Raw genomic sequence first — 25,918 nt, 5'->3', positions numbered from 1 at the left:
CCCAGACCCGTCACAGAAATCAAAATTCATCATTTCAATTTACCAATTTAGGCTTACTTATTCCACTATTCCCCGTTGATAATCCCCGTCAACGGTGAACTTTCTGTTCACTATTCCCCGTTAACGCCAAATTGGAGCTTATAATGGGGAATAATGAACTAAAAAGTTCATTAATCCCCGTTATATTAGGATTTAATTTTTAAAGTAATGGGGATTAATGAACTTTTAGGCCTGGAAGACTTAATTTGGGCAGGCTTCCCACTCCGTGGACCGGTGAAGATCGTACTACAAACTGTCATTTTCGAATCGGTAGTCGGCCCCACCCTTCTGTCGGGGAGAGTCCCACATAACTACTGTCCATCCCCATCGCCGCGGCCAGCAGTGGGTATGTGCCATAGCATTTTCCGACATGCAGATGCGTCAGTGAGTAACTAATCTGCGCGACTATTGTCACCCCCTGATGCTTGGCACCCGGGGCGGACCGCCCGGCCCCACCGCCCCCCCTTACGCCGCTAATGTGGTCGTCGTTAGTTTTTGAATATGATAAGGTATAAGTAGGTATTCATAGGTAAATTCGCTCAGTCAGAGTAATCAAGCCTTTATCAAACTACGAAATATTATCTGCTGATAAAACGATATTACTTAGACAAGTATATTTTCATAACGCTGGTGTAACATTGATTTAGTACCAACTAGACATTGAAAGTAGCAGCAGGCAAAACATTGTGTTACTGTTGTTTTACGAGTGCATCACCTTAGTGTCGTCATCGTAAAATACAATTTCAGTGTTACAAATTAAACTGACGGAATGTGAAGTGAAACGTGGATTTATATTCTGTGAACTCATTCATACATTAATTAATATATCTACTTACTTATCTGTTATTTCGTGAGTAGGTAAGTAACATATCAGTATTCAGATTTTTAAAATGCGTTGTAGGAATGTAGGCCTAGCCAAACAAACTTCACTTCTCCTCCTCCTCCTCATCTAATGTTTATTCACCTAATAAGTAAGTAAGTTAGGTAGTTAAAAGCTTTTTCAACTAAGTAACAGTAATATGGGATAACTTACTTAAAGTATAACCATAGTAGGTACCTACTATATGAGTAGGTATTAGGTAGGTCAAGTACTTTCTAGACTCCTGGAGTTACTCGTAATATGATATCTAATGATGAGAGATGTAAAAAATCAATGCACCCACGCGAGCAAAGCAAACATGTACCTACATTTTTGATAGCAACGGCTCGTTGGTCTACCCTATCAGATAAGTAATTTTATTTTTGTGTAGGACATTCAATTTCGATGATAGAATTAAACCTAGGTAAGTATGCATTATCTGCCACAGTTCCAGCTACCCATTTCCGGTCATGTCGTCTCCTACTTAATTAATCACCATTCGACGAGAGCGAGAGAAAAAACGTAAATGGGTAGCTGAAACTGTGGCAGATAGTACATAGTGCAATATCAGAGTAGGTCTAAACTCTATCTGAGTAAGTATGAAACGAGAGCGGGATATTATGGTTGAAACCTCGATCAAGAGCAATTAAGTCATAGGTAGTGTAGGTACATAAGTAGGTACCTACCTACTCGCTTCTAGATATAGATTCTAGATACAGGATCTATGTACGTTCCTTTGCATTTATTTTACTGTGGTATAGCACAACAAGGGTGTGGTTAAGCAATTCAAAACAATATTATTCAATGTTCAAAACAGGTATTCCCGAAGCACACCCAATGTAGTAAGTAAAGCGAAGCGCAACTTCAAGTGCGTTAGCGAAATCAGAAACACGGGTCTTAACGCGACATTATTTATATGAATACCTACTTAAGGTAGTTTTTAGCAAATGATATACAGAGCTACTACTTATATATAGTCTATAGGAGCCGCTCGACGGAAACCACTCCAAAGCTAACGCCTTACTTTGTTTGATCACAGATATTATGTAGGTATAGACTAAGTAGGTTTTATAAAACGGGGATCAACTCTGCTGCTGCTTTAATTAAACCACCACCTTACTTACCTCCTAATCTTTAACGATTTTTCAACAATAATAACTTTTCTAGACTTTATACAACGCAATTACCATGCAGTTAAATTTATTTTTCTTATGATCAGGGAAAATATGAATCGGAAAAGAGGAAGCGGAAGGGCGGCCGGATCGTGGATGAAATTCCGTTTGCTAATGTGGAAGAATTTTCTGCAACAATGGAGGCATCCTATTCAAACTATCGTAGAGGTGTTGTTGCCAGTTATCACGATGTCTCTAGTGCTACTGCTTCGGTGGCAGATTGAACCTACCGCAGAAGATGCGATAAACTTTTCGCCATTACCTGCACAATCACTGAATAATTCTATACAAATATTGTAAGTATAATGATGTGTATGTCGTACAGCTTCCTCATTCATTCCTCAGAAATTAAGAATTCCATTATGTAAGTAGGTATGTGTAATTCTTTAACTATTTATGTACCTACTTTTACTCTATTACAATTGGTAAACTTCCATTTGCTTGCATCAATCAACACCTATCATAATGACGCAGGCACGGAGAAACCTCGTACCTTACATTCGAAATAAACTTTTTTTCAGTGCTGGTCTCAACGTAACTAATTTGTCCATTGCATACTCTCCAAGAAGTGAAGCCTTGGAGGATGTCTTACGTAGTTCCATGGCAAACTTACTGCTAAACAATGCGTTCGATCTAATCAGAATTATCACTGATCTGTGGCCTGCTGAACCGCCATTCCCACTGCCAGCGAATATTACGTGGCCTGAAACCCCGCCAGTCACACTGCCTCCAGATTTAGACTGGCCTGATTTAGAGGGTGTAAACAAAACTCTGATTTACGAGTTTCTCAGAACCTTAATACGAGTTCAACCATACAATTCTAGTGTAGATCTCAGAACTATTTATGCTTACGAAGAGAGAACTAAGCAAGTAATAGCAGCTGTGGAATTTGATGACTCTCTTTTTGGTGTGTATATTTTTTTTAAACTTCAGTGTAGTTGGTAATATTATTAAGGTAGTAAATACCTACCTACCTACATTTATACCTAATCGTATGTAAAATTTTAGGTGCTACGGATTTGCCTGGAAGTATATCGTATTCCTTAAGGTTTCCGGAGAGGCCTCGCCTTAATGCATTATTTGGTCGAGGCGGCCGATCTTGGAGAACAGACGAATTGTTTCCTGCATTTGAGTTACCTGGACCAAGATCCCGTTCTTCTGATGGAGGCTCCAATCCTGGTAGACGTTCAGAAATATTATTAGACTGGTTTTAGTATCACGCGGACCGGCCGGTGTGGACCCGCTCCGCACGGCCGATCTGTATGAACTTCTAGGGAGCGTTTTAGAGTAATGCGGTCCGGAGGAACCGCTCGCTCCCTAGCAGTTCATACAAATCGGCTGTGTGGAGCGATCCGCACTGACAGTCCGCGTGACACTAAAACCAGCCTTAGTATCATAGAATAGTAGGCGTTATTGAACTGTGTTACGATTAATCGCGTTCTAGAAGTACTTAGGTAATTGTTTTGGAAATAAAAGTTATTCTTAAACGATGCATAAAACTTTTTCCGTTTGAACAGGCTACGTCAGGGAAATGTTTATTGCGCTTCAGCAAGTAATATCAACGCAACTAATAACAAGAATTACTGGGGAGCCTATGGAGTCATTCTCAGTCAATATTCAGAGATATCCACACCCTGCATATGTCGATGATATGGCAGTAGAGGCACTCCAGTTTCTATTTCCCATGTTCATTATGCTGACCTTTAGCTACACAGCCGTGAATATCACCAGAGCCATCACAGTTGAGAAGGAACTTCAACTTAAGGTGAGTAAATGTGGGAAATCCTCGAAAAATTCTTGTTGCACCTGCTCATTTATTGTATGTTCCTGTGAATTAACAATCTGCACCATGGTGTACATCCGGTTCCGGATCCTTCTATAATGCGCGGAATCACTTTTGAAATAGTTGCCATGATTTCTAATATTCTTATCATTATTATTTGGATATGACAAGATACTGAGAAAATGCCATTATCTTTTCAGGAAACATTGAAAATTATGGGCTTACCCACATGGATACATTGGACTGCATGGTTTTGCAAACAGTTCCTCTTTTTATTGGTAGCAGCTGTTCTTATTATGATTCTTCTAAAGGTAAACCAGTAAAAACGATACTTTCACAATTTGTTTCCAGATAGTACGTTTTGTTTACGTTGTTTAAATTACTTATTTTCCAAATAATGTATTTTTTGCCTTCTAGGTTAATTGGTTTACGAACGAAGATGGGTTTAGCGATTACGCAGTATTTACAAATACACCATGGAGTGTCTTGCTATTCTATTTAACACTCTACTTGGCATGCGTGATATTATTTTGTTTCATGCTCAGTGGTATATTTTCGAAAGGTAGTGTAATTAAACTATCCTACGATATAAAGTTGGAAACGAATAGATTCACATGATAAATTATGTAATTTTTTTAGGTAGTACAGCAGCGCTATTTGCCGGTGTGGTGTGGTTCCTCACCTACGTCCCAGCGTTTATCCTGTCCATTGACATTGCTATGTCAGTCCCTATGCAAATATTTACATGTCTCAGTATCAATTCTGCAATGTCTTACGGATTCCAGCTGCTTCTGGGTAGAGAGAGCACAGGCGGTAAGTGAAACTACTTATTTCGGGTAGCGTTCTAAGGATCTACACACCTTCTGCACCTGCAACAAAAATAATTTATTTTTTATTTAAAGTCACAAAAATGTACTAATTTCCTGCTTCTGTACTTTTTTGCTGGGTACATCCAAAACTGTTCGAGAAACTTGAGTTTCGATGCTGATTATAGTAATAACTAAAATTGACAGTCGGGAATTAAATTGAATCTGGTTAATTCTGTTCAACATTGCATATTATGTAGCTACGCTAGTCAATTCCGCCGAGTGACGAGTTCTGAGATTCCTTCTGAGTTTCAGGTACAGCCAAAACCTAGACTGAAAAAAAAACTGCAAACTGAAAACTTCAAACAACTTGTAAATCAGTAATGTATCCTTAGTATTGAACGTCGTCAATCTTAGCTTATCGTAGTAAGTCAACACAGTAATGTTTCAGGTATGCAATGGGGCGAATTCATGTCGGCGCCCGTGACGGAGACCGACCGGCTGCTGTTCGGGCACGTGGTCATCATGCTGGTGGTGGACTCGGTGCTGTACATGCTGATCGCGCTGTACCTGGAGCAGGTGCTGCCCGGCCCCTACGGCACGCCCAGGCCCTGGTACTTCTTATTCCAGAAACAATTTTGGGGGTGCGGCACTAAATCTGCATCAGGTATTATTGACTACTATAAATTGTGTATTTTTCCACCACTTTGTAGTCGTACATTAAAAATTAGAGATTGCGCGTAATTTTTTTATATTGTAAAGTTTTTAAATCACTGAAATCTGTCCAGGTTTTGCGTGATAGATAGGCTCTTCACAAACTTTGTATTGGTACTAAATAGTATAGACAAATAAATTAGATTAAATGAACGACGTGGTGAATCGTTTACACAAAAATGAAGTAGGTAAGTTAAGTATCATAAAAAGTAACATACTTTTACTTTATTTACCTAATTAAAATTGTTTTAGATTCAGTATTACTAAATGTTCCTGAAACTCCTGATGTAATAAAGGAGAACGATCCGGTGGGTCACCCAGTTGGAGTTAAAATGAACGTAAGTTTTAACTTCTTAGGCCGAGTTGCACTACTTACCTACCGGTTAACATAGAAAGCATTAGGGGAGGCCTATGTTCAGCAGTGGTCGTTCTATGGCTGAGATGATGATGATGATAACCGGTGCTTTTTGTTAGGAGTTTGACAGATTTTTGACGTTTGTTAAAGTTAAAGTTTAAGTAAGATGGTGCAACCTTTATACAATCAAATTAATTACCTAACTGGTTAGGTACCAATACTGTTTTTTTTAATATTGCATCTTTTCAGAATCTGACAAAAGTATTCGGCAAAAATACTGCAGTAAATAATTTGAGTTTAAATATATACGACGACCAAATTACAGTTTTGCTCGGCCATAATGGAGCAGGAAAATCTACAACTATATCGATGTTGACAGGTAAAAACAATTTCTTTACCGATAACCATAGCTAAAAAATTAAAAGTATCAAGATAAACGATTATTTAAGGATCGAGGACGTGGTTCAAATTTTTACTGAATCAAGATTGGTTGATTAAATCATAAAGATTTTGTGATAAAAATTTTCATAAATAAATATTATGTATAATTGCGAGCATGTTCTCCAGAATACTTCATTTTTATCTTTAATTTCATCCGATTTGCATCAAATCAGTAAAATGTCTACCTGATAACGTTCTGCTGTAGGTATACATTCACGTTCTGTATGCATTCAATTAAAATACAAGTAAAGTAGGTCGAAAAATATTTAACCATTTCTAAAATAATTAAATAACTTTATGGGTAATCTCGATCTTTAGGGCATTTACTTATTACTTTCCATAATCATGTTAATAAGTATGTAAAAGGAGATTATTATTAAAAAAATAACTTATATCATAATATAAACCAGGTAATTTGGAGGCAACATATGGGACAGTGTGGGTGGCCGGCTATGACATGACTTGGAACACCAGTGATGCTCGCTCACATATAGGACTATGCCCTCAACATAACGTCCTGTTCAATGAGCTCACCGTCAGGGAACATTTAGAATTCTTTGCTAGACTGAAAGGATTCCAAGGCGAAGAATTGAACAATGAAATAGACACTCTTATCGAGAAACTAGAGTTGACAGAGAAGGTAAAATATTTTGTGCAACTTATTTTAATTCTAAAACCCCAGAACCTGAATATGAATAAGTCGTCTGAAATCGTAGTGAATCTTCACAAGGAACTTGTAATTTCTTGTCATATTAAGGCGAGGGGTCTCCTACCCCCAAAGAAATGAAAGTAGGAGACCCCAGTTTTAAAGTCTATTCGCTCTTATTATTATATTGCAGTTGAAAGTTTATACATTTCAATATACAATATATTTTTGAATTATTCTGTTTATATAATATTTACAAGAGAATTTATTTTTTAGCGTGACTACCAGTCCAAAGGCTTGTCCGGCGGACAGAAGCGGAGGCTGTGCGTTGGCGTGGCACTGTGTGGCGACGCGCGAGTGGTGCTCCTTGACGAGCCTACGTCGGGCATGGACCCCTCCTCGCGCCGCGCTCTCTGGGACCTGTTGCAGAAGGAAAAAAAAGGTAGGTACTAACAATTAAATTGTATTGGCGATACACAACTCAACTGCACCTTTATTGCCATTATTACGTACTTGGCAAACATTTAACTACTAATTATATTCTTGAAATAATGAATACCGGCTTGGCTCAATAAAGCCGTAGTAGGTAATAGTATCGTAGCTTCGTAGCTCGTAGCTACTCGTAGTAGTTCGAAGGTCAAATTCTTTCTTTAGCAGCGACAAAATCTTAACGCATATTATGATTTGTTATCATTAATCGAAAAACAGCCTATAAATATGAATACCTAGCAAATTTTGTAATAATTAGTTAAGTTGTTGAAAGGGGATAACGATGCAAAACAAGATAACATTTTGTTGTGTCATTCTCATCATTACCTACCTATAGGCGTCATCACTTCGTGTTTTTAGGGTTCCGTAGCCAAAATGGCAAAAACGGAACCCTTATAGTTTCGTCATGTCCGTCTGTCCGTCTGTCCGTCTGTCCGTCTGTCCGTCTGTCACAGCCGATTTACTCGGAAACTATAAGTACTACAGTGATGAAATTTGATGGGAATATGTGTTGTATGAACCGCTACAAAATTATGACACTAAATAGTAAAAAAAAGAATTGGGGGTGGGGCCCCCCATACATGTAACTGAGGGATGAAAATTTTTTTTTCGATGTACATACCCGTGTGGGGTATCAATGGAAAGGTCTTTTAAAATGATATAAAGTTTTCTAAAAAACATTTTTCTTAAAGTGAACGGTTTTTGAGATATCAGCTCTCAAAGTCGTAAAAAGTATGTCCCCCCCCCTCTATTTTTATAACTACGGGGTATAAAATTCTAAAAAAAATAGAGGTGATGCATGCTAATTAACTCTTTCAACGATTTTTGGTTTGATCAAAGTATCTCTTATAGTTTTTGAGATAGGTTGATTTAACTGTAATTTTGGTTAAGTTATTGTGCTTACACTGAAAACGATGGCTGAACCTTATAAGATAGATCAAAAAATATACTACAGTATTGTACACCTTTTAAAATCCGCGATGATATAAAATCTTTATAATGTAGGTACTTTTTACGAGAAATATTAGCTTATTCAAGCAATACGCCATTAATCCTTATCCAGTAATGTACCTTAAATACATTGTGCATTTGATAAAGTTTAATATTACAAATGTGATTGTTGAGTAATAATAGGTTAAACATATCCATCGAACCAATATTTTTAAAACGCGTTAATCCTATAGATTATTATTACATCGATTCAAGAAGATCGGTCGCTCGCTGCGCTGCAGCGCGTGAGTTGCGGGGCGTGGTCTCGCGCGGGAGCGGGGATAAGATAGCTAACCGCGTCGACCCGAACGGGCAGACACGTGAGGGCAGACGTCGTTGTCACTTGTGCGCGCTAAGAGAATTTCATCGTTCCCATTTACTTCTTTCGCAAGTCGAATTTGGCGTTGAGACTTTTTAATATTGAATTGTACCTATTATAAAAAATAAGTAAGTAGGTATACTGGTTTAATAGGTGCTATTAAACCGGTCACGTACTAATAAATCCCCCAATAATATAAATTCCTTTGTTTTTGGTGCAAATTTTAGTGTTTCGTAGCAGGTTTTTAAAATTTCTAAAGCTTATTGTATATCATCTAACAATGGATACTTTAGATAATACGTTTTCCTACATTCTGAATTATAATAACTATATCGAAGATGATGTGGTTCGCGCATTTCATGAAAAGTTACTTCGGTGCACATCATTTAGACCGCGTGAGCTAGAATTATTTCAACACCCTGAACTGATTGAACCTGTACCTAAAAATGAGACGCACCTTCAAGTAATTTATGACGGTGACGTGGGATTAGTGGGGCACTGGAGTTGTATTTATTACATTAATGGAATACTGCGTGTGTACGATAGTCTTGTTGGTGTTCTAGGAAAATCGCAAAAAATATATGTAAAAGCCTTGTTTCCGTATCTATCGGAGTCATGTATTCAGTTTCCAAGTGTTCAGCGACAACCGAATACTATTGATTGTGGTTTGTTTGCCATTGCTTTTGCCACCTCTTTAGCTCGGAATATTTATAAATACATATATAAAATTAATATTCATACATAAAAGTACAAGGCGAAATATCGGGAGAGTTTAGGCTCCATTCACCAGGTGTATAAATTGACATAATAAGTTTATTATATTTGCTGCTACGGAACCCTTTGTGCGCGAGCCCGACTCGCACTTGGCCGGTTTTTTTGCATTATCAAATTTTACATTTTTTTATCGAGTATTTACTTCAACGTGACCTGTTTATCATTTTCATGTTTTTGTGTAATTATTTGTGCAGGATCCCTGCCATGCCGTCTCTAATTGAGAAATGTTTGGTTTCTCGCTATCCCATTATTATTACCGATTGTCTAAATTGGTATAGCGGTTTAGGTGTGCAAACTTAACATAGGTAGAGACTAGTTCGGTACTCCTGCCTAGCACGAGGCGAGTACACGAAAGAGAACATTCGCAAACAAACAGGTAGGTACAATTAATGTACCTACCTGTTTGAAAATTCAAACAAAGCAATTAAGCATAGTATAGTAAGTAATAGTTTTCAGAACAACTAAATTACATTGATTCAGTGCTACGAACTGCTGCTACGAGACAGCTACGAATGCTACGGGATTCGTAGACCCGTGAGGAAAATGTCGTAGCGGGTACACAAAATAGTAAAAGACGATGACATGAATGACATGATACACTGATAAAGTATTAGATCTAAATAATATCTTCTTACCTGGGTATGAGTAACATAACGGCAGAACTACGAGTATTTTATGAATCATTATTATCAGTTTTTGACGTAGTTTCTGATAAGTACTCGAGGATGATTAAACCATTCAATCAAGTTGTTTGTCACTTTGAAAAACTTTAAATTATCTAGCCCCTATTCATCATAGTATGCTAGTATTCTTTTGAATATAATATAATTTTTGACCATACATCTATATCTATATATATAAAAGAAAGTCGTGTTAGTTACTCCACTTATAACTCAAGAACGGCTGAACCGATTTAGCTGAAAATTGCCAGGGAGGTAGTTTAGAGCCAGGAGAAGGACATAGGATACTTTTTATCCCGTTCGAAATTAAAAAAAAAAGTCTGCTTATTTATTGCCATTAAGGCGGAACAAAGTTTGCCGGGTCAGCTAGTAAGTATATAAAAGAAAGTCGTGTTAGTTAGGTACTCCACTTATAACTCAAGAACGGCTGAACCGATTTAGCTGAAAATTGCCAGGGAGGTAGTTTAGAGCCAGGAGAAGGACATAGGATACTTTTTATCCCGTTCGAAATTAAAAAAAAAAGTCTGCTTATTTATTGCCATTAAGGCGGAACAAAGTTCGCCGGGTCAGCTAGTTTGTGATAAAAACGAGGTATGGAATGCGTTTAAATAGACATTGGTTAAAGGTTAATGGTTTACTTAATATGTTATTAAGGTCGTTCCATGATATTGACAACGCACTTCATGGACGAAGCTGACATCCTGGGGGACCGGATCGCTATTATGGCGAGCGGGCAGTTGCAATGCGTCGGCTCGCCATACTTCCTCAAGCGACACTACGGCGTCGGGTACAGTCTGGTCATTGTCAAGGATGTTGACTTCCAGTTGGAAGCCTGCACGGAGATTTTAAGCAAATATATTCCAGGAACTACTGTCAAGGAAGATAGGGGTATGTTATTTTATTGCATTTGTGTTTGACTGAACTCTATGTTCTATTTAACTCTATATTCTGTATTATGGTCAGGTACTATTTTATGCAAACTATATTTTTACTCAGTTGCTTTCCAAATTATTGCGAACACTGATTGAATACGTACTAGGTACATATGTATATTTTGTCTTCTAGGAACGGAAGTTACATACAATTTGACTAACGGTCGATCTCAAATATTCGAAACAATGTTATTGGACCTAGAAACAAATATGCAACGAATAAAATTCAAAAACTATGGATTAGTAGCAACGACCTTAGAGGATGTGTTTATGTCGTAAGTACATTTGCAATACCTAGTAAATTTTAAGCATTTATGTATTAGTGATAAGACCTTTATTGTACGCTTAGTATGCAAATAATAAATTAAAATGAAATCAATTTTATCAACGTTGTACCAAATACCTCGATGTTGAAATATTTAATTGGTTTCAGAGTTGGATCTGATGTATCATCCACACAGTCAGAGTCAGATGAGGTGGAAACTGCAACTGAGTCATCGTATTACGACTTTGATTCATCTTCAATGGATAACTGTAAGTATTAAGTGTTATAATGTTATCTCTATTTATAAAAATAGAAACAAATGCTGAAAAGTATCATTAAAAACTACAAGTTCTACGGTACTAATTTCTACATTCAGCCCTACTTAATGGTATCGTGCACTTTAGAACTCGGCCAGTGCAAATGTCCCTAGTGCACTTCCGATTGTAAATGTTAGTCATCACATGGTGAATAACAGATCACTTAACTTCAGAAATTGTTATCATTCGTTATCATCTTGATTGTATAGTAAGTAGTAAACAATTGACAATAAATTACAGAAGGATTTTAAAGCGATAACACAAATAAGTTGAAATAAAATATTTTAATTGTTTTAAATTGTACAAAAGAAATTGCTTCTTTTTGAAATATTAAGATAGCAATTATACCTACCTGCTCCTACCTATTATATTGTTTGCTTATGAAGTTAATTATAACAAAGATGATTATGAAAACGAAAAAACGTAAGTCATCATTGTAGTTAGATTTTAAACAAATTAGGTATACTTATTCAATATTATATTCAATATATAGTTTGAATGTTTAGGTTCCTGTAAATCTTATTTTCAGTAACACAAGAACTGTCGATCAGTGGTTTTCGTTTGTTGGTGCAACATGTTTTGGCCGTCTGGCTGAAGCTGTCTCTGGTCTGGATCCGGTCCTGGGGCCTGATTCTGCTGCAGATTTTGGTACCGGTGCTACAAATGACCGCAACACTTGGAGTTATGGAATACATTTTCAGTTTGATACCAACTATACAGCGCAGGGCGCTATCGTTTGCCGTAGGGTACGTGAAATTTTAGAGAATATTCTTCATAATAGATACGTACTTACTTCCCTATTCCTTTATCTAACGTGACATGTAGGTATATTTTATATCCAACCCGTCGCGTCGCGTCTTTAGGTTGTTAATCCGCTTATCTTATACCTATCTAATTTATTATATTATTTAGGCATGGATATTTATTTAAGAGAGTAATATTACAGGTACTACAGGTATGCAAATACCTATCACAGCCATCAGTCTCACACAAACAACTTTGTTTTAAGAATTGTAATGTGCTTAGTAACTTGTAATGTTTGTGATGAGAAAAAAAAACTAAATATTATTAATTAATTATCAATATAAATCATAATAATAAATTGATTTTGCATTGTCATATAATAAAATTCATTTGATAAATATATGAGTATTTCTCAAAAAAAATGTACATTTTGAAAAAAAAAAGTGTATATGCGTTGCGTACATATTGTATTTTATAATGGTCCAATATCTTTATTGTTTAGTTACTCGCAAACGGAGAGCCTTTTGAGTTTCATCGGCAATTCCACATCATCGCTGGGGGCGCTAGCGACTGCAGCATACGAGATGATGATCAACTCGAGCGTCGTCGACACCATGTCGATTACCATGGTCAATGAACCGATTGATGAATATTATATGGAAAGGGTGAGTGTGTTTGTTTAAGATTTGGTTATACGAGAATCACATAATAACTATGCCATACACCAGTCCGATGCCGACACTCTTAGGCCATTTTCGCCTGTAATTATTATTATGATATATTTTATACTATGTATTTATTTTTAGGCGGAACAAGGAGGAGTAGGACCACTGCGCCACACGGTTTTGTCGGGTGCCACTTTCACAGATGATTCGGTAACCGCGTGGTTCAGCAACTTCGGCTACCACGACATTGCCACTTCGTTAGCCGCCGTTCACACCGCGCTTATCAAAGTTAAAAACGCTTCGTATGAAATCAACGTGTTCAACCATCCACTAGAAGTCAACTATGCTGATCAAGTACGTTCATAAACATGACCTTTACTTACTATATGTGCCTTCAGGCTTGATCAAATGTGAACATTGGCATTCTCCGCTTGTTCTGGGAATACTATTATTTTTGGTAGTTCATAAATTGATATTGCTATCTAATCTAATTTCTTCGCATGTTCTTATCAATTATGTGTTTAATTAATCAATACCCTTTCAATATAATAAGAAAATTATTTCTGTTATAGAGTGACCTTCAAATGCGGGTGACGATGCTAGCCATGCAACTGGCTTCCGGCATCGGGAGCAGTTTGGGTATTGCCAGTGCAGTTTTCGTCATGTTTTATATTAAGGTACGAGTACTTTAAAATAAACAGTCTTTATTTTGTGTGAGTCAGCAAGTCTTAACAAAGATAAAATCGGATTATAATTTGATTAATGAATTGATATTGATTGATATGAGTAGGTACATATCTCTATGTATTTTTTAATGTACCTTTAAATCAAATAAATAAAAAGCAGTATATGCGGACTGATGGTAAAACATTTGAAAAAACTGGATACAAAAATCCTAAAATTATCTGGGTATCTGGGTACATAATTTAATAATCTGGTATTTATAATATGTACCCCAAAAGTCAATACATATAACTACGGCAAATATATTGACTGTTTATTTACATTTCCTACTTATATGTACGTCGGTAACGAATTCTCTGATATAACTAGGAGCGCGTGTCTCGAGCGAAACTGCTCCAAAAGGCAGCCGGCATACAGCCTGCAGTTCTATGGGGCAGCGCGGCTGTGTTCGACTGGCTGTGGTTCCTTGTGGTCTGCGTCACCATCGTCATCATTTGTGCCGCATTTGACGTCATGGGCCTCTCATCCGTCGACGAACTCGGTGAGTTTCGATTAAACCTATTACGTGGTTAGAGAGATGGACTTATCAGAGAGATTCTAGGTTCAATTTCAATATTGCACAAAAGGTAAATTCCAATCAAGTAGGGAAGTAGGTACCTAGGTATCAAAGTGACTCATGTAGTATTTGAGATAAGGCAAATACGAGTATGATTTCAATTTTGTACTAAGATTTGATAACAAAGTGACTGACAATTTGAATATAGTGGTGCCGAATAGCCTAATAGATTCCAAAGGTCGTCGTTCGATTCCCGTGGACTGCTGGAACTGGCCCTCTGGGGTCTGTCTCTGTCTGAAAAATAAATGAATGTTACGGTATTTCCGGGATTATCATACTCGTAAGTAGGTACTAAATCAAACTACCTACATGTAAACATTATCTAACTTTGTTGAAAACAGACTACTTACATGTTGCAAATACCTTTTAATGTTGGTTTGATTTGTTATAGCTAAGTAGTGGTGGCTTAAAAGTTCACTTAAGTGACACAGGTTCGATCCTGCCCTTTAAGTTACTTATCACAATTCACTCTACAGCTGGACCCCGATAGAAAAGTAAATATGATGTTTGCTTTGAATCACAATGCAATGGTATAAGCTCGATTCTATGGATAAATATGTTACGTATAGGTAAAGTTGTTCAAGTTCATGCGTAATAGACATTCACATTTTTTCCTAATACTCGTATCTGAATTTTTTAATAATGGAATGCTCTATCAATATGTTTTGTTACGAAATGAAATGACGTAAATAATAATAAGTAGAAAAATCTTTTTATAGCAAAGACGTGACTCAAAGCATTAACTCGACAACAATCTATACAAATTGTAAATACAGATAAGGGACAATTTTGTTTTCCTGAAAATTGATTTCCATCCTTTTCGTCGCTCTATCTACCCCCTTATACTTAAGTTTACAATTATTTTCGATTGCTTGTGCAGGTCGCCTATACTTGTGCCTGATGGTGTACGGCGCTGCGATGGTGCCTCTGAACTACCTGTCTTCCCTCCTGTTCCAAGGCCCGGCACTTGGCTTCGTTGTCATATTCTTCATAAATGTACTCTTCGGTAAGCAGCTATAAGAAGTTTTTCTCATGCGACCATCATCATCAACAAACCAGTAGCTAGTGTGAATGCTGCCTTATCCTTACCTAATAATTTTCCTTTGGTAAATTAGTGAGTGCCTGATCGTGAACATTATTATCAAAATTATTATTTAATTTTTAACGTTATGAGTTGCATCTCAAACTAAATTGTAAATAGGTATGTAATAGAAAGGTCGTGGGTTTGATTTCTGCCTTAGGCAGCTCGATTTTTTCAAGTTATTTATAATTTTACAATTTATCAACATTATATCATATTGTCACACATGAATCATCTATATTAAAATATCAAACGATAGTATTATGCGTGCCATCGGCCAATCTAATCAGCATCACCGATATCTAATTCGTCACGTGTACTACCATCCATAACTTATTTAGGTTTAAAGTGTACCTGCCCATCCACATACGAGTAGGTATTGTTTTTATTTTATGATCCTGACTTCATGAAACAAATTCTGACACTAGGTACTTTTTAGATTTATATCACCTCAATAATGATTCGGTAGATCATGTTCATACTAAACACACAATCATAAAGTATGCACGTAGTCCTGTATGTAGACCGGTATCTCCTAACTACGTAATATTATGTCCGATGCATGATGTTTTAGTAAATACAATTATTTATCTTTAATCTCAGAATAAAATTGTTTGATTTTAATGAGTCATATTTGATAGGAAATATGGGGGCTCAGATCGTGGACGCACTGTCATCGCCGCAGCTAAATACCGCAGAGGCGGCGAGGATCCTGGACTATATACTGCAGTTCTTTCCACTCTACAGTCTCGTAACGTCTGTCAGGTAAAGATCTAACAAATAGATAGTTCTGACATAATACTTGTCCCGTGTGTGTTTCAGACCGTCAGCTAAGTAAGCCAGGTCTGATATGCCTAAAATTCAAATTCAAATAAATAAAGCAACGAGTCGAAGAGTTAACGAACTATACACGTTCGTTTCAGCCGAAAGACGTCCACTGCTGGAAAAAGGCCTCCTCAAGGTTTTCCACAAAGACCGGTTCTGCGCCACCCGCATCCATGCACCTCCCGCGACGTTCACCAAATTGTCGGTTCACCTAGTGGGAGGCCTGCCCACACTACGTCTTCCGGCTCGTGGTCGTCACTAGAGAACTTTTCTGCCCCAGCGGCCATTACCTCTACGAGCTATGTGCCCTGCCTGGGCTATGTCAGTCACTTTGGTTCTCCTGCGGATCTCCTTGTTTCTGATTCGATCACTAAGTATACTATACACATTCATAACGAAAAATGCAGTGATAAATCTTTGTAACACAAAAATAAGGATGGGGTCTAAACCTTATGGAACTTTCCTTAACCTCGTAAGACCGAAGAGCAAATTTTGTCGACTTCTAAGTATCGCCGAATGTGCTTTCAGAAGAACGAACAATTTGAAGTCGTAAACGCCGAGCACTTCGAGTAAAAAATTTTCTATGTTAGAGATTTTCTTTTGCACCCATATTTTCAGGGACCCTATATAATAGTGCATAGAGCTTATTTTAGGTAAAAAATAATAAAAAAATGTTTTCTCTTAAAAGAACATTCGGTATTACAGACTTTAAAAAGAAAAAGTAAATAAATTATATTTTATACTTTAAAGTAAAACATAAATGTGACCTCCTTAATAAATTAATACTACATAAAGATACAATAATGATATAAATAAATGTAACTGAAAAGGCACAAGTATTTAAATTTTATTTAATGTTTCATTATTAGTACTTTTAAAAGTACTATCGGTTTTATAACATACAATAATGATAGGTTAGAATGTATAAGAAGTAAAGTGAATATTCATGTTAATTATAATATTTCTTAAACTAAAAATCAGAACATTCTCATGGTAAATTTTCTCAATCATATCATAATTTTAAAAGTCCAATATTCAATCCATCTTAATAGAAAAAATATACAAAAATAAAACTTTCACCATCAAGACCGAATGTTCCTTGCAAAGAACTATTATTTTCAAACGAAAAAAAATCTTACAAAACTTCTTCGAATTGGTAAAAATTTTTTTTTGCTTGTTTAGCAGTATTTTAACTTAAATTATACTGGTTAGTTTTTCAATTAAACTACGTTTACGTGAAGAAAAAAAATTAATCGTACATCACGTCCTCTCGAAAGAACCACCTTGTCAGAGAAAAATGATAATTTGACAGTGACATTTTGTTTTTTTTTACATTAATAAGTTCGGATACCTGATTTTGAATACTTTAAGCCATAGACTATCACTCTTTTTATTCAATAGGCGCGAATTTTTGAACTTAAAATTATCGCTAAAGTTTTAGTTCCTCTGAGGGCACATCCGGCGATACTTAAATGTCTCGGCGTTACTGACTACAAAGTTTCAGTTCCTTCTGAGGCACATCCGGGACCGGTATAATAAAATTGATTTTAAACGATATATAAAATTGTATGAGTCCTACTAACTTCTGTGTTTATGTTTTCAGACTATTGAATCAGTTCGGCATGTTAGAGAGCTCGTGCCTACAAAGCTGTGGATACTTACAGAACATTATGAACATACCAGAGTGCAATATGACTGTTATGTGCGATCTCTATGAAGAATGCTGTAGTAAGATAAATGTTTTGGATTATTTTGCAATACCCAATCGCCCTATTTTTTCGTTTTTATGTTTTTCGTATAAAACTACTTATCTACTTACCTTCCTAAAGTAATTCAAGCTTTACATTCAGATTTATATAGATTTAGTATTACGAGTAGGTATAATAGCATAATATGTGAAGCAGGTTGGGCTAGTTTGAGTTAAAGTTCTATCTATTAACAGATTTAGTATTATAATTTTTAATTTTTCAGTTCCTGCAGACCCATACTGGGCCTGGGACGGTGGCATTATGCGATATGTAACTGTCATGCTGATCACCTGTCTTGTATTGTGGGGAATACTCATGATTATAGAGTACGACGTTATTAAGAAGGTAAAGCATATTTATAATATTTATTTACAGTTAATAGATCAGTTTTAGCCTTTACTACCAGTGGCGGCGTAGCATGGGTCGGCACCCGGGGCGATCAAGCATCAAGCGGGCGTCAAGTCCTATGACACCCCCGGGTACCCCCCAGGATTTTGGGGTTACCTACCGATTCGAAGATTGAATGACAATCGTACCCTCCACCCCCCCGTATCATGACATAAACCGCAGATTTGCCATGCAGATGTGCCAGTGAGTACTAATCTGCGCGACTTGTGTCACCCCCTGATGCTTGGCCCCGGGGCGGACCGCCCCCACCGCCCCCCCTTACGCCGCTACTGTTTACTACACCACGCGCGTTCAGTGTGTTGGTGGTGGTGAAATAAAATTCTATAAAAATATAAATTAAATGATGTTGTAGATAATCAGACGAGAGAAGAAACCACCACAAGTTGACGAAAGCACACTAGACGAGGATGTATTGGACGAAGAGAAGCACGTCGCGCGCATCGGCTCCGACCTCTCTCAGCACAGCCTCGTGGCGCGCGGGCTCACCAAGTACTACGGCAAGCACCTGGCCGTCAATCAAGTGTCCTTCAGTAAGCCACACCATACATCATCATCATCATTTTCAGCCATAGGACGTCCACTGCTGAACATAGGCCTCTCCCAATGATTTTCACAATGGCCGGTTGGTCCAGCGCCTTCCTTCCCGCCACCTTTATGGATAGTCGGTCCACCTTGTGGGTTGGCCGTCCTACGCTGCACTTTCCTCAGTAAGTCACGTAGCTTTTAAATTATTAGATGTTATCAAACATTTCGGTCTCTCAGACCATCTTGCTACGTCATTCGGTTTTGTTTGCCTCTTTGGGAGCACGATTATTTATTTCGCAAGCAAAGGTCCTGGTTACTGTCGTAGATCTCCATTCCATCCTATTATTTTTGCACAGGCCTCTTGGAGACAAAACCAAATCGAAACCGAATGGGGGTCAATCAATATAGACCACTATTAACTCTTGTGTATTAATTTACCCTATTTTATGTATCTACAATTAATGTCTTATACGTGTTTAATCCTACTTGTACTGTTACTTAGGCCTATAAATATCTGCTTGTCAACAGGCGTAAGCGACTCTGAATGCTTCGGTCTGCTGGGGGTGAACGGAGCCGGCAAGACCACCACGTTCAAGATGCTAATGGGCGACGAGACCGTCTCCAGCGGAGACGCGTTCGTCAGTGGCCACTCTGTCAGGAAGAACATCACACGTGTTCATGAAAATATCGGTAAGTGATAATGTTTAAACGCACTGGCATTGGCATTGGCCCATTTATTATTGGGATTGGGTTAATACTGGAACAAAAGTGCTTTTTAAAAGCCTATTTGCAAAAATATATGAGTTTTTATGTCATGTCCGTTATGAGGAATTTACACTTTAAAATATAGTATGTAAAATGTGGAGTATGCTATTGTCATTGTTGTATATTTGTTATTCTCACTGACCACTATTTTTTTAAACGTAAGGCAGCAGTGTGTTTCTTAATAATGTTATCTTCTAAATATATAAAAGGAGAAACTGACTGACTGACTGACAGATCAACGCACAGCCTAAACGGCTAAACGTAGGCACTTGAAATTTGGAAGGGACGTAGCTTAGGTACCGTAGAGGTGCACTAAGAAAGGAATTCCCGAAATTCCCACGGGAACGGGAATTAGCGGGAAAAATGGGATTCACGCGTACGAAGTCGCGGGCGGCCGCTAGTTTACTATATTTTCTTTCCTAGGATACTGCCCGCAGTTCGACGCTGTATTCGGTGAACTGACGGGCCGTGAGACGTTACTTTTGTTCTCGCTGCTCCGCGGGCTCAGCGCCAGCCGCGCGGACGCTCGCACGCACGCGCTGGCGCATGCGCTCGGCTTCACCAAGCACTTGGACAAACGGGTGAGTACCATCAAGAAGTCCGTCTCCTGCAGGCAGGGATGTTATGGATATCCGTAACCGTAACCGAAACTTTCGGATATCCGAAATAAAACAATATCCGAAACCGTAACCGATTCAAAAGTGTCGGATAGTTTCGGATGTAGGCAGTTTAAATTGTTTTTTGTATCGCATTATATGTAAAGGCATAACAGCCTGATTTACCTTTATAATGCCATCTAGAATCAATTTTTATTTTTTTATTACTTTTTATTCGATGTAAAGTGTGCGACCATGAATGAACCGTGTTTGACAACTGTTGCAAATTGCATTCTAAAGAACAGATATCCGTAACCGTAACCGAAACCGTTATAATATTATTCCTATATCCGTAACCGTATCCATAACCGAAACTAGGTACATATCATCCATATCATCCCTAACTGCAGGTCACCAGTCGTCAACGAACATGCAACACGCTCGTGCGTTACTTCGTCTATAATGAAGTGACCTTAAGTTTATCACTCAATAAAATTAAATCTGTGATCTGGTTTTATTTATCGGAGGACAGAGATTATGTGCAAGCATGAGTTTCTTCCGTGTTCAAATAATTGGACTGAAATATTAAGAAGTACGTAACATAACTGTTATTTCGCATTTAACGGTCCAGTTTTTTTTTGTTTTCAGGTAAACCAGTATTCAGGGGGCAACAAACGCAAATTGAGCACAGCGGTAGCCTTACTGGGCCGCACTCGGTTGGTGTTCGTCGACGAACCCACCACTGGCGTCGACCCTGCGGCTAAACGACAGGTAACAAAGTTAGGGGTTTTTACCATTATTAGTTTAACATGTGAGTTGGTTGGAAGCCGGCTGGTTTAGGTTTTATTGGAAAGGATATCGGCAACTATGGGTTTTGGAAAGTTAGGTTTTCCTTAAGGGTTTTCCGGAAAATGAGGTTTCCAAAAGTAAGGTTTTCAGCAAGTAAGGGTTTGTTTTTAAGTCAAGTTTTCGACAAGTTTGACTTCCAGAAATTTGAAAAATTAAGTTTTTGCAAAGTAGATTTTTGGGAAGTGAAGTTTTCTTTTCGTACGGTAAATCTAACTTTTCGGACAGTTGAAATTTCAGAAAGTCGGGTTTTCGGAAAACTAGATTTGTGGAAAGTTAGGTTTTCATAATATTGTATCTTCACGAGCTACAAAACTTACTTATTATGTAGGTACAAACTTTTCGAAAATTTGGTTCTTGGAAAGTTATGTTTCCAAAATCAAATACGATAGTATAGTATTACTCCTTCGCCGAATTGTAATCGTTAAATTTTATGGGGATATGTTTAGGTATGGCGTGCTATCCGAGGCGCCCAGCGTTCAGGCAGAGGCGTGGTGCTGACGTCACATAGCATGGAGGAGTGCGAGGCGCTATGCTCGCGCCTCACCATCATGGTCAACGGCCGCTTCCAGTGCCTCGGCACCCCTCAACACCTGAAAAACAAGTATTCTGAAGGTACGTGGCTTTGGAAGGTGGGCATTGTTAGTAATATGACGTACCTACTTACCTTGTACGAAAAGAAAATCTATTAAAAGACAGGTTCACTTGTATTTGATTGATAAAAGCTTTTGTACAAGCACCTACAGATTTTTATTAAGATACAACATCAGACTTAAATGACACTCCTGATAGTAGAGCAGTATTTGTGATACTAGTCCCAACTACCTTTTATTTCAAAATCATCATCTTAATATTGTCTCATTTCAGGTTTCACTTTAACTATTAAAATGAGGCAAGAAGAGGAGCAAGCATCAACTAGTTCATGCATTGTTCAGAGACCTGTAGATACGGTCAAACAATTCGTCGAATCCAACTTCACTAACCCAAAACTTATGTAAGTATTAAAAAAAATCCATAGTGTGATACTACGGCGATTGGTATATGTTTTTACCACTATTAAAATATTTTATCAATTCCTTTTCAGGGAAGAGTATCAAGGTTTGCTGACATACTACTTGCCCGACCGCAGCATCGCATGGTCAAGAATGTTTGGAATCATGGAGCAAGCCAAGAGAGACCTCCAAGTGGAGGACTACAGCATTTCCCAAACCACTTTAGAACAGATCTTCCTACAATTTACCAAATATCAACAAGAGGCTGCAATTCAATAATTCAAAGCTTTACTTCAATATCTGAGAAGAATCAAAGATGTGTCGCTCTCTAATCTAGTTAGCAAGATTTCATGGTACAGCTTACATAGAGCGTGGTATATTGTGATAGGCAGACTTACGTTTGCCACATTTATTTATTTCGACATTTAGTTAAACTTTAGGTAGGTACAATATCTTCTCTATAGTCTAAAGTAGTTCTTAGAACCTTAAGTACTTAATATTGTTGTCTATATGCTTTGAATAACATAAGTATTGTGCTTATTATAGATAATTCTATTGAATTATTTTAAGTAGAATTTTTTCGTGTTTGTAGTAGTAGTAGGAGAATTTTACTAATTACGGGAATAAGTTATCTTTCCTGAAGGGCTGGCACTAATGCGGTGTTAAATATTTAATTTGCTAGAAAATATGCAGTATGATATACTGCTATAGGTATAAGTTAGGTAAGTAAGTAATAATAGGTAGGTACATATTAAAATATGTTATTGCTATTTTTTCTATCTAAATAAGTACCGTTGTTACCGATATATTGTCCGTTAAATCAGCATTTTTATATTTTTACAATGTCCCTCTGAAAGTATTATAAAATCAGATAAAAACATACTTAGATTTTTTGTATACCTATATTTTTTAACTTTTTATAAATAAAACATTGAATTCGGTAAATAATATTGTATTTTATTAAAAATCGTCTATAAACGCTACACAGTATAAATACCATCCTTAAATAAATACACGATTAAGTATGAATAAATGAATGTTGGTAAGTACGAGACCCCTTCATTAATCGGAATAATACAAAATAATCACATTGCATTACTACTTAATAATTATGCAAAATAAATCGCGAGGTAGAATGAGATTCACTGAAAACTCAAAACAAGAGTATACAGTGTGAGTCACGTTAAAGTGTACATATTAAAATAGATGAAACTAGACCTATTTTTATCGACAAAAAAGAGGTCAAAAAATTTTTGAGATTTTTTTTTAATTTTTTATACAATTTTTTTTCTTCCAATTACTTATTGTAAAAAAAACGTAATAACTTTTAAACTAAGCGGTATATCCTGATAAAATAAAAACAGTAATAATGCTAAATAACAGACAATACTGAAAAAATACATAAAATACCCAGAAAATGCCAACAAATAATAAAAAATGATACTTTTTGAAAAAAATCTGCTTAAAAATTCGTATTTTTTTGGTTATTTGATAAATTTCTCAAAAAAATGCCCCGTTAACAGGTGGTTATTATTACTTTGTATTATTCTCGATCGTATTATCTTTGTAAAACCAAACATCGCATGTCTCTATCCCTATCACAACATTTGCTATGATCGTTTGAACACAGGCCTACCACTACATTATTCTCCGCTACAGGTAGAGACAATTTTAATTGTAACTAAAATGCTTATTTTACTTCGAAATCTTTTGTTTTTATTTGAAATCTAACTTGTCTTTATCAAAATTACAAATCTAGAGCCATTTTCAGTTTCGTTGTTAACGAAGCGTTGAATGGCGCGCCCGGAGAGGCTTAGTTCAAACCATCATTGCAAACGTTGTGATAGGGATAGAGACATGCTATTTTTGGTTTTACGAAGGTAATACGATAGAGAATAATACAAAGTAATAAAAACCCCCGGTTATAGGGGCATTTTTTGGAGAAATTTATCAAATAACCAAAAAAACACGAATTTTTAAGCAGATTTTATTCAAAAAGTATATTTTTTTATTATTTGTTGGCCTTTTTTGTGTATTTTATGTATTTTTTAGTATTGCCTGTTATTTAGCATTATTACTGTTTTTATTTTATCAGGATCTACCGCTTTGTTTAAAAGTTACTACGTTTTCTTTACAATAAGTAATTGGAAGAAAAAAAATTCTATAAAAAATTAAAAAAAAATCTCAATAAATTTTTGACCTCTTTTTTGTCGATAAAAACAGCTCTAGTTTCATCTATTTTCATATGTACACTTTAACGTGACTCACACTGTATTCGAAGTAACATTCAAAATCCATATGTTTATTTATCGTTATAACGATAATACAAATCGAAGGATCAAATACTTATTTTTAAAGCATTAGAATTTGAATTTGCACAAGGAATAGTACAAATCATATATCAATATACAATTTCTATACATTGGTATGTAAATTAAAATTCTAATACATGTCAGATGATGCCTATAATGTCTAAATAATGTCTAATACCAGGGTTGGCGCTTTATTCGTAAAAATACACACAACAGAAGAAGAATGATTCAAAGTATGCCTCTTCATGAGAAACCAAAGAAGCTTGGGGATACCAAGCTATTTTTAGATATTTTAGATGACTGACGTGTTTTATTACTCAGATAATGTACTATAATACGCATTAACGTATGTTTGATATTATTATTCTGATCTGTTACTTAATGAATAGTTTTATAAATAATACAATTAATTCTATCAAGATCCACATTTTCAATAGTTAGGTGAACAATTATTTAAGTACATACAAAAATAATTTTTAAAAATATAATACTGAAAAAATATTTATTTATCACTTCCTGAAAGAGTGCATACATACAAAGTTATTATAATTCAAATAATAGGAACGTGTGTTCGTAATTTAAAATAGCATTATTAAAATAAATATGTACTGAAAAACGGCACTATAAAAATCGATCACAATTAACATCACACTTGTACATTTGCATTGTATACAAATACGCACAGCTTTCAAACTAAAAAAGAGCATAGTACATGTGCATAATTTGAAATGGCAAACATCTATATGGCAAATTATTTAATAACCGATATAACTATTTATCACATAATAGTTTGAATAAATAACACATATTAGTATCATATACAATAATGTTTAAAGCACGGCAATTATAACTATACTATATTATATTTGTACACGTCGTCCTATGCATGAGTGCTGTAAAAGTAGAATATCAATAATCTTCAAAGTTTGATTTGTGTATTGTGTAGGTGAAATAAAGTAATTTCATCGGTAGACACCAGATTATTTGAAATTACATTTCAATATCGTCATTGAATGTGTCGCTGCGAAGTTATTAAAACATTTCAAGATCGTTTCATTCACGAAGACGCGCCCCATCATTCTTCCGCTAATGCTTGAGTATTATCGGTACACGCTAAATTATCCATGAGTGCACACGCACACTACAATAAAGACGCTCGGATTTCTCGGATCAAACTCCCCGCACCCCGCGCTTCCCTCGACCAAAAATTGGTGAGCCGCGTCTTCATAGATGAAACGATCTATAATAGTCACTCTAACTACCTGATGTAGATTAAACTACGAGTCTGACAGAAAAAAAACTGGTCATTGAGCTGATTGTCTAATCAAATCTATCTTACAGAAACCCCGTGCATCATGAATGATGGCGCAAAAGACAACACATACTACAATCGAATCCAATTGAAATGTCTCAAACTTTTAAGGGCTTTTAGGGCCTAATCGGTTAGATTATCTAGAAAACCGATGGCTTCATAGTCTCGGCAAGGCTGTATTCCTATTGTATAAAAACTAAACAATAGAAATAATTTTC

At 36.5% G+C, this 25,918-nt stretch overlaps 1 protein-coding gene across 1 annotated transcript; it reads left to right on the top strand.

Annotated features, from left to right (window-relative positions):
* The first annotated feature begins 679 nt into the window (after window positions 1–679).
* On the top strand, window positions 680–22,997 carry LOC114363214 (ATP-binding cassette sub-family A member 1). The gene is made up of 32 exons (XM_028318874.1): window positions 680–897; window positions 2,118–2,366; window positions 2,592–2,977; window positions 3,079–3,249; window positions 3,588–3,835; window positions 4,054–4,164; window positions 4,271–4,415; window positions 4,493–4,666; window positions 5,111–5,326; window positions 5,626–5,711; window positions 5,978–6,107; window positions 6,580–6,809; window positions 7,092–7,257; window positions 10,722–10,955; window positions 11,133–11,274; window positions 11,433–11,533; window positions 12,111–12,327; window positions 12,828–12,990; window positions 13,132–13,344; window positions 13,563–13,667; window positions 14,044–14,215; window positions 15,171–15,296; window positions 16,013–16,136; window positions 17,800–17,924; window positions 18,168–18,289; window positions 18,705–18,882; window positions 19,406–19,567; window positions 20,066–20,223; window positions 20,887–21,009; window positions 21,534–21,699; window positions 21,952–22,078; window positions 22,169–22,997. Exons 2-32 carry the CDS (start codon window positions 2,125–2,127, stop codon window positions 22,353–22,355), a joined length of 5,250 nt encoding a protein of 1,749 aa, XP_028174675.1. The 5' UTR covers window positions 680–897; window positions 2,118–2,124; the 3' UTR covers window positions 22,356–22,997.
* The last annotated feature ends 2,921 nt before the right edge of the window (window positions 22,998–25,918 follow it).

This window comes from Ostrinia furnacalis, unplaced genomic scaffold (assembly GCF_004193835.3).
Source record: "Ostrinia furnacalis isolate ACB-3 unplaced genomic scaffold, ASM419383v2 OfSCF7018, whole genome shotgun sequence".
NCBI classification, from domain to species: Eukaryota; Metazoa; Arthropoda; class Insecta; order Lepidoptera; family Crambidae; genus Ostrinia; species Ostrinia furnacalis.
This window is presented reverse-complemented; position numbering and strand designations above follow the sequence as displayed.

Bases quoted from the DNA above. Each gene is read 5' to 3' on its own strand.
- LOC114363214 (XM_028318874.1), top strand. From the start codon at position 2,125: ATGAATCGGAAAAGAGGAAGCGGAAGGGCGGCCGGATCGTGGATGAAA. The intron at 12,991-13,131 runs GTGAGTGTGTTT...ATTTATTTTTAG, and splicing joins ATGAATATTATATGGAAAGG to GCGGAACAAGGAGGAGTAGG. The intron at 13,345-13,562 runs GTACGTTCATAA...TTTCTGTTATAG, and splicing joins AAGTCAACTATGCTGATCAA to AGTGACCTTCAAATGCGGGT.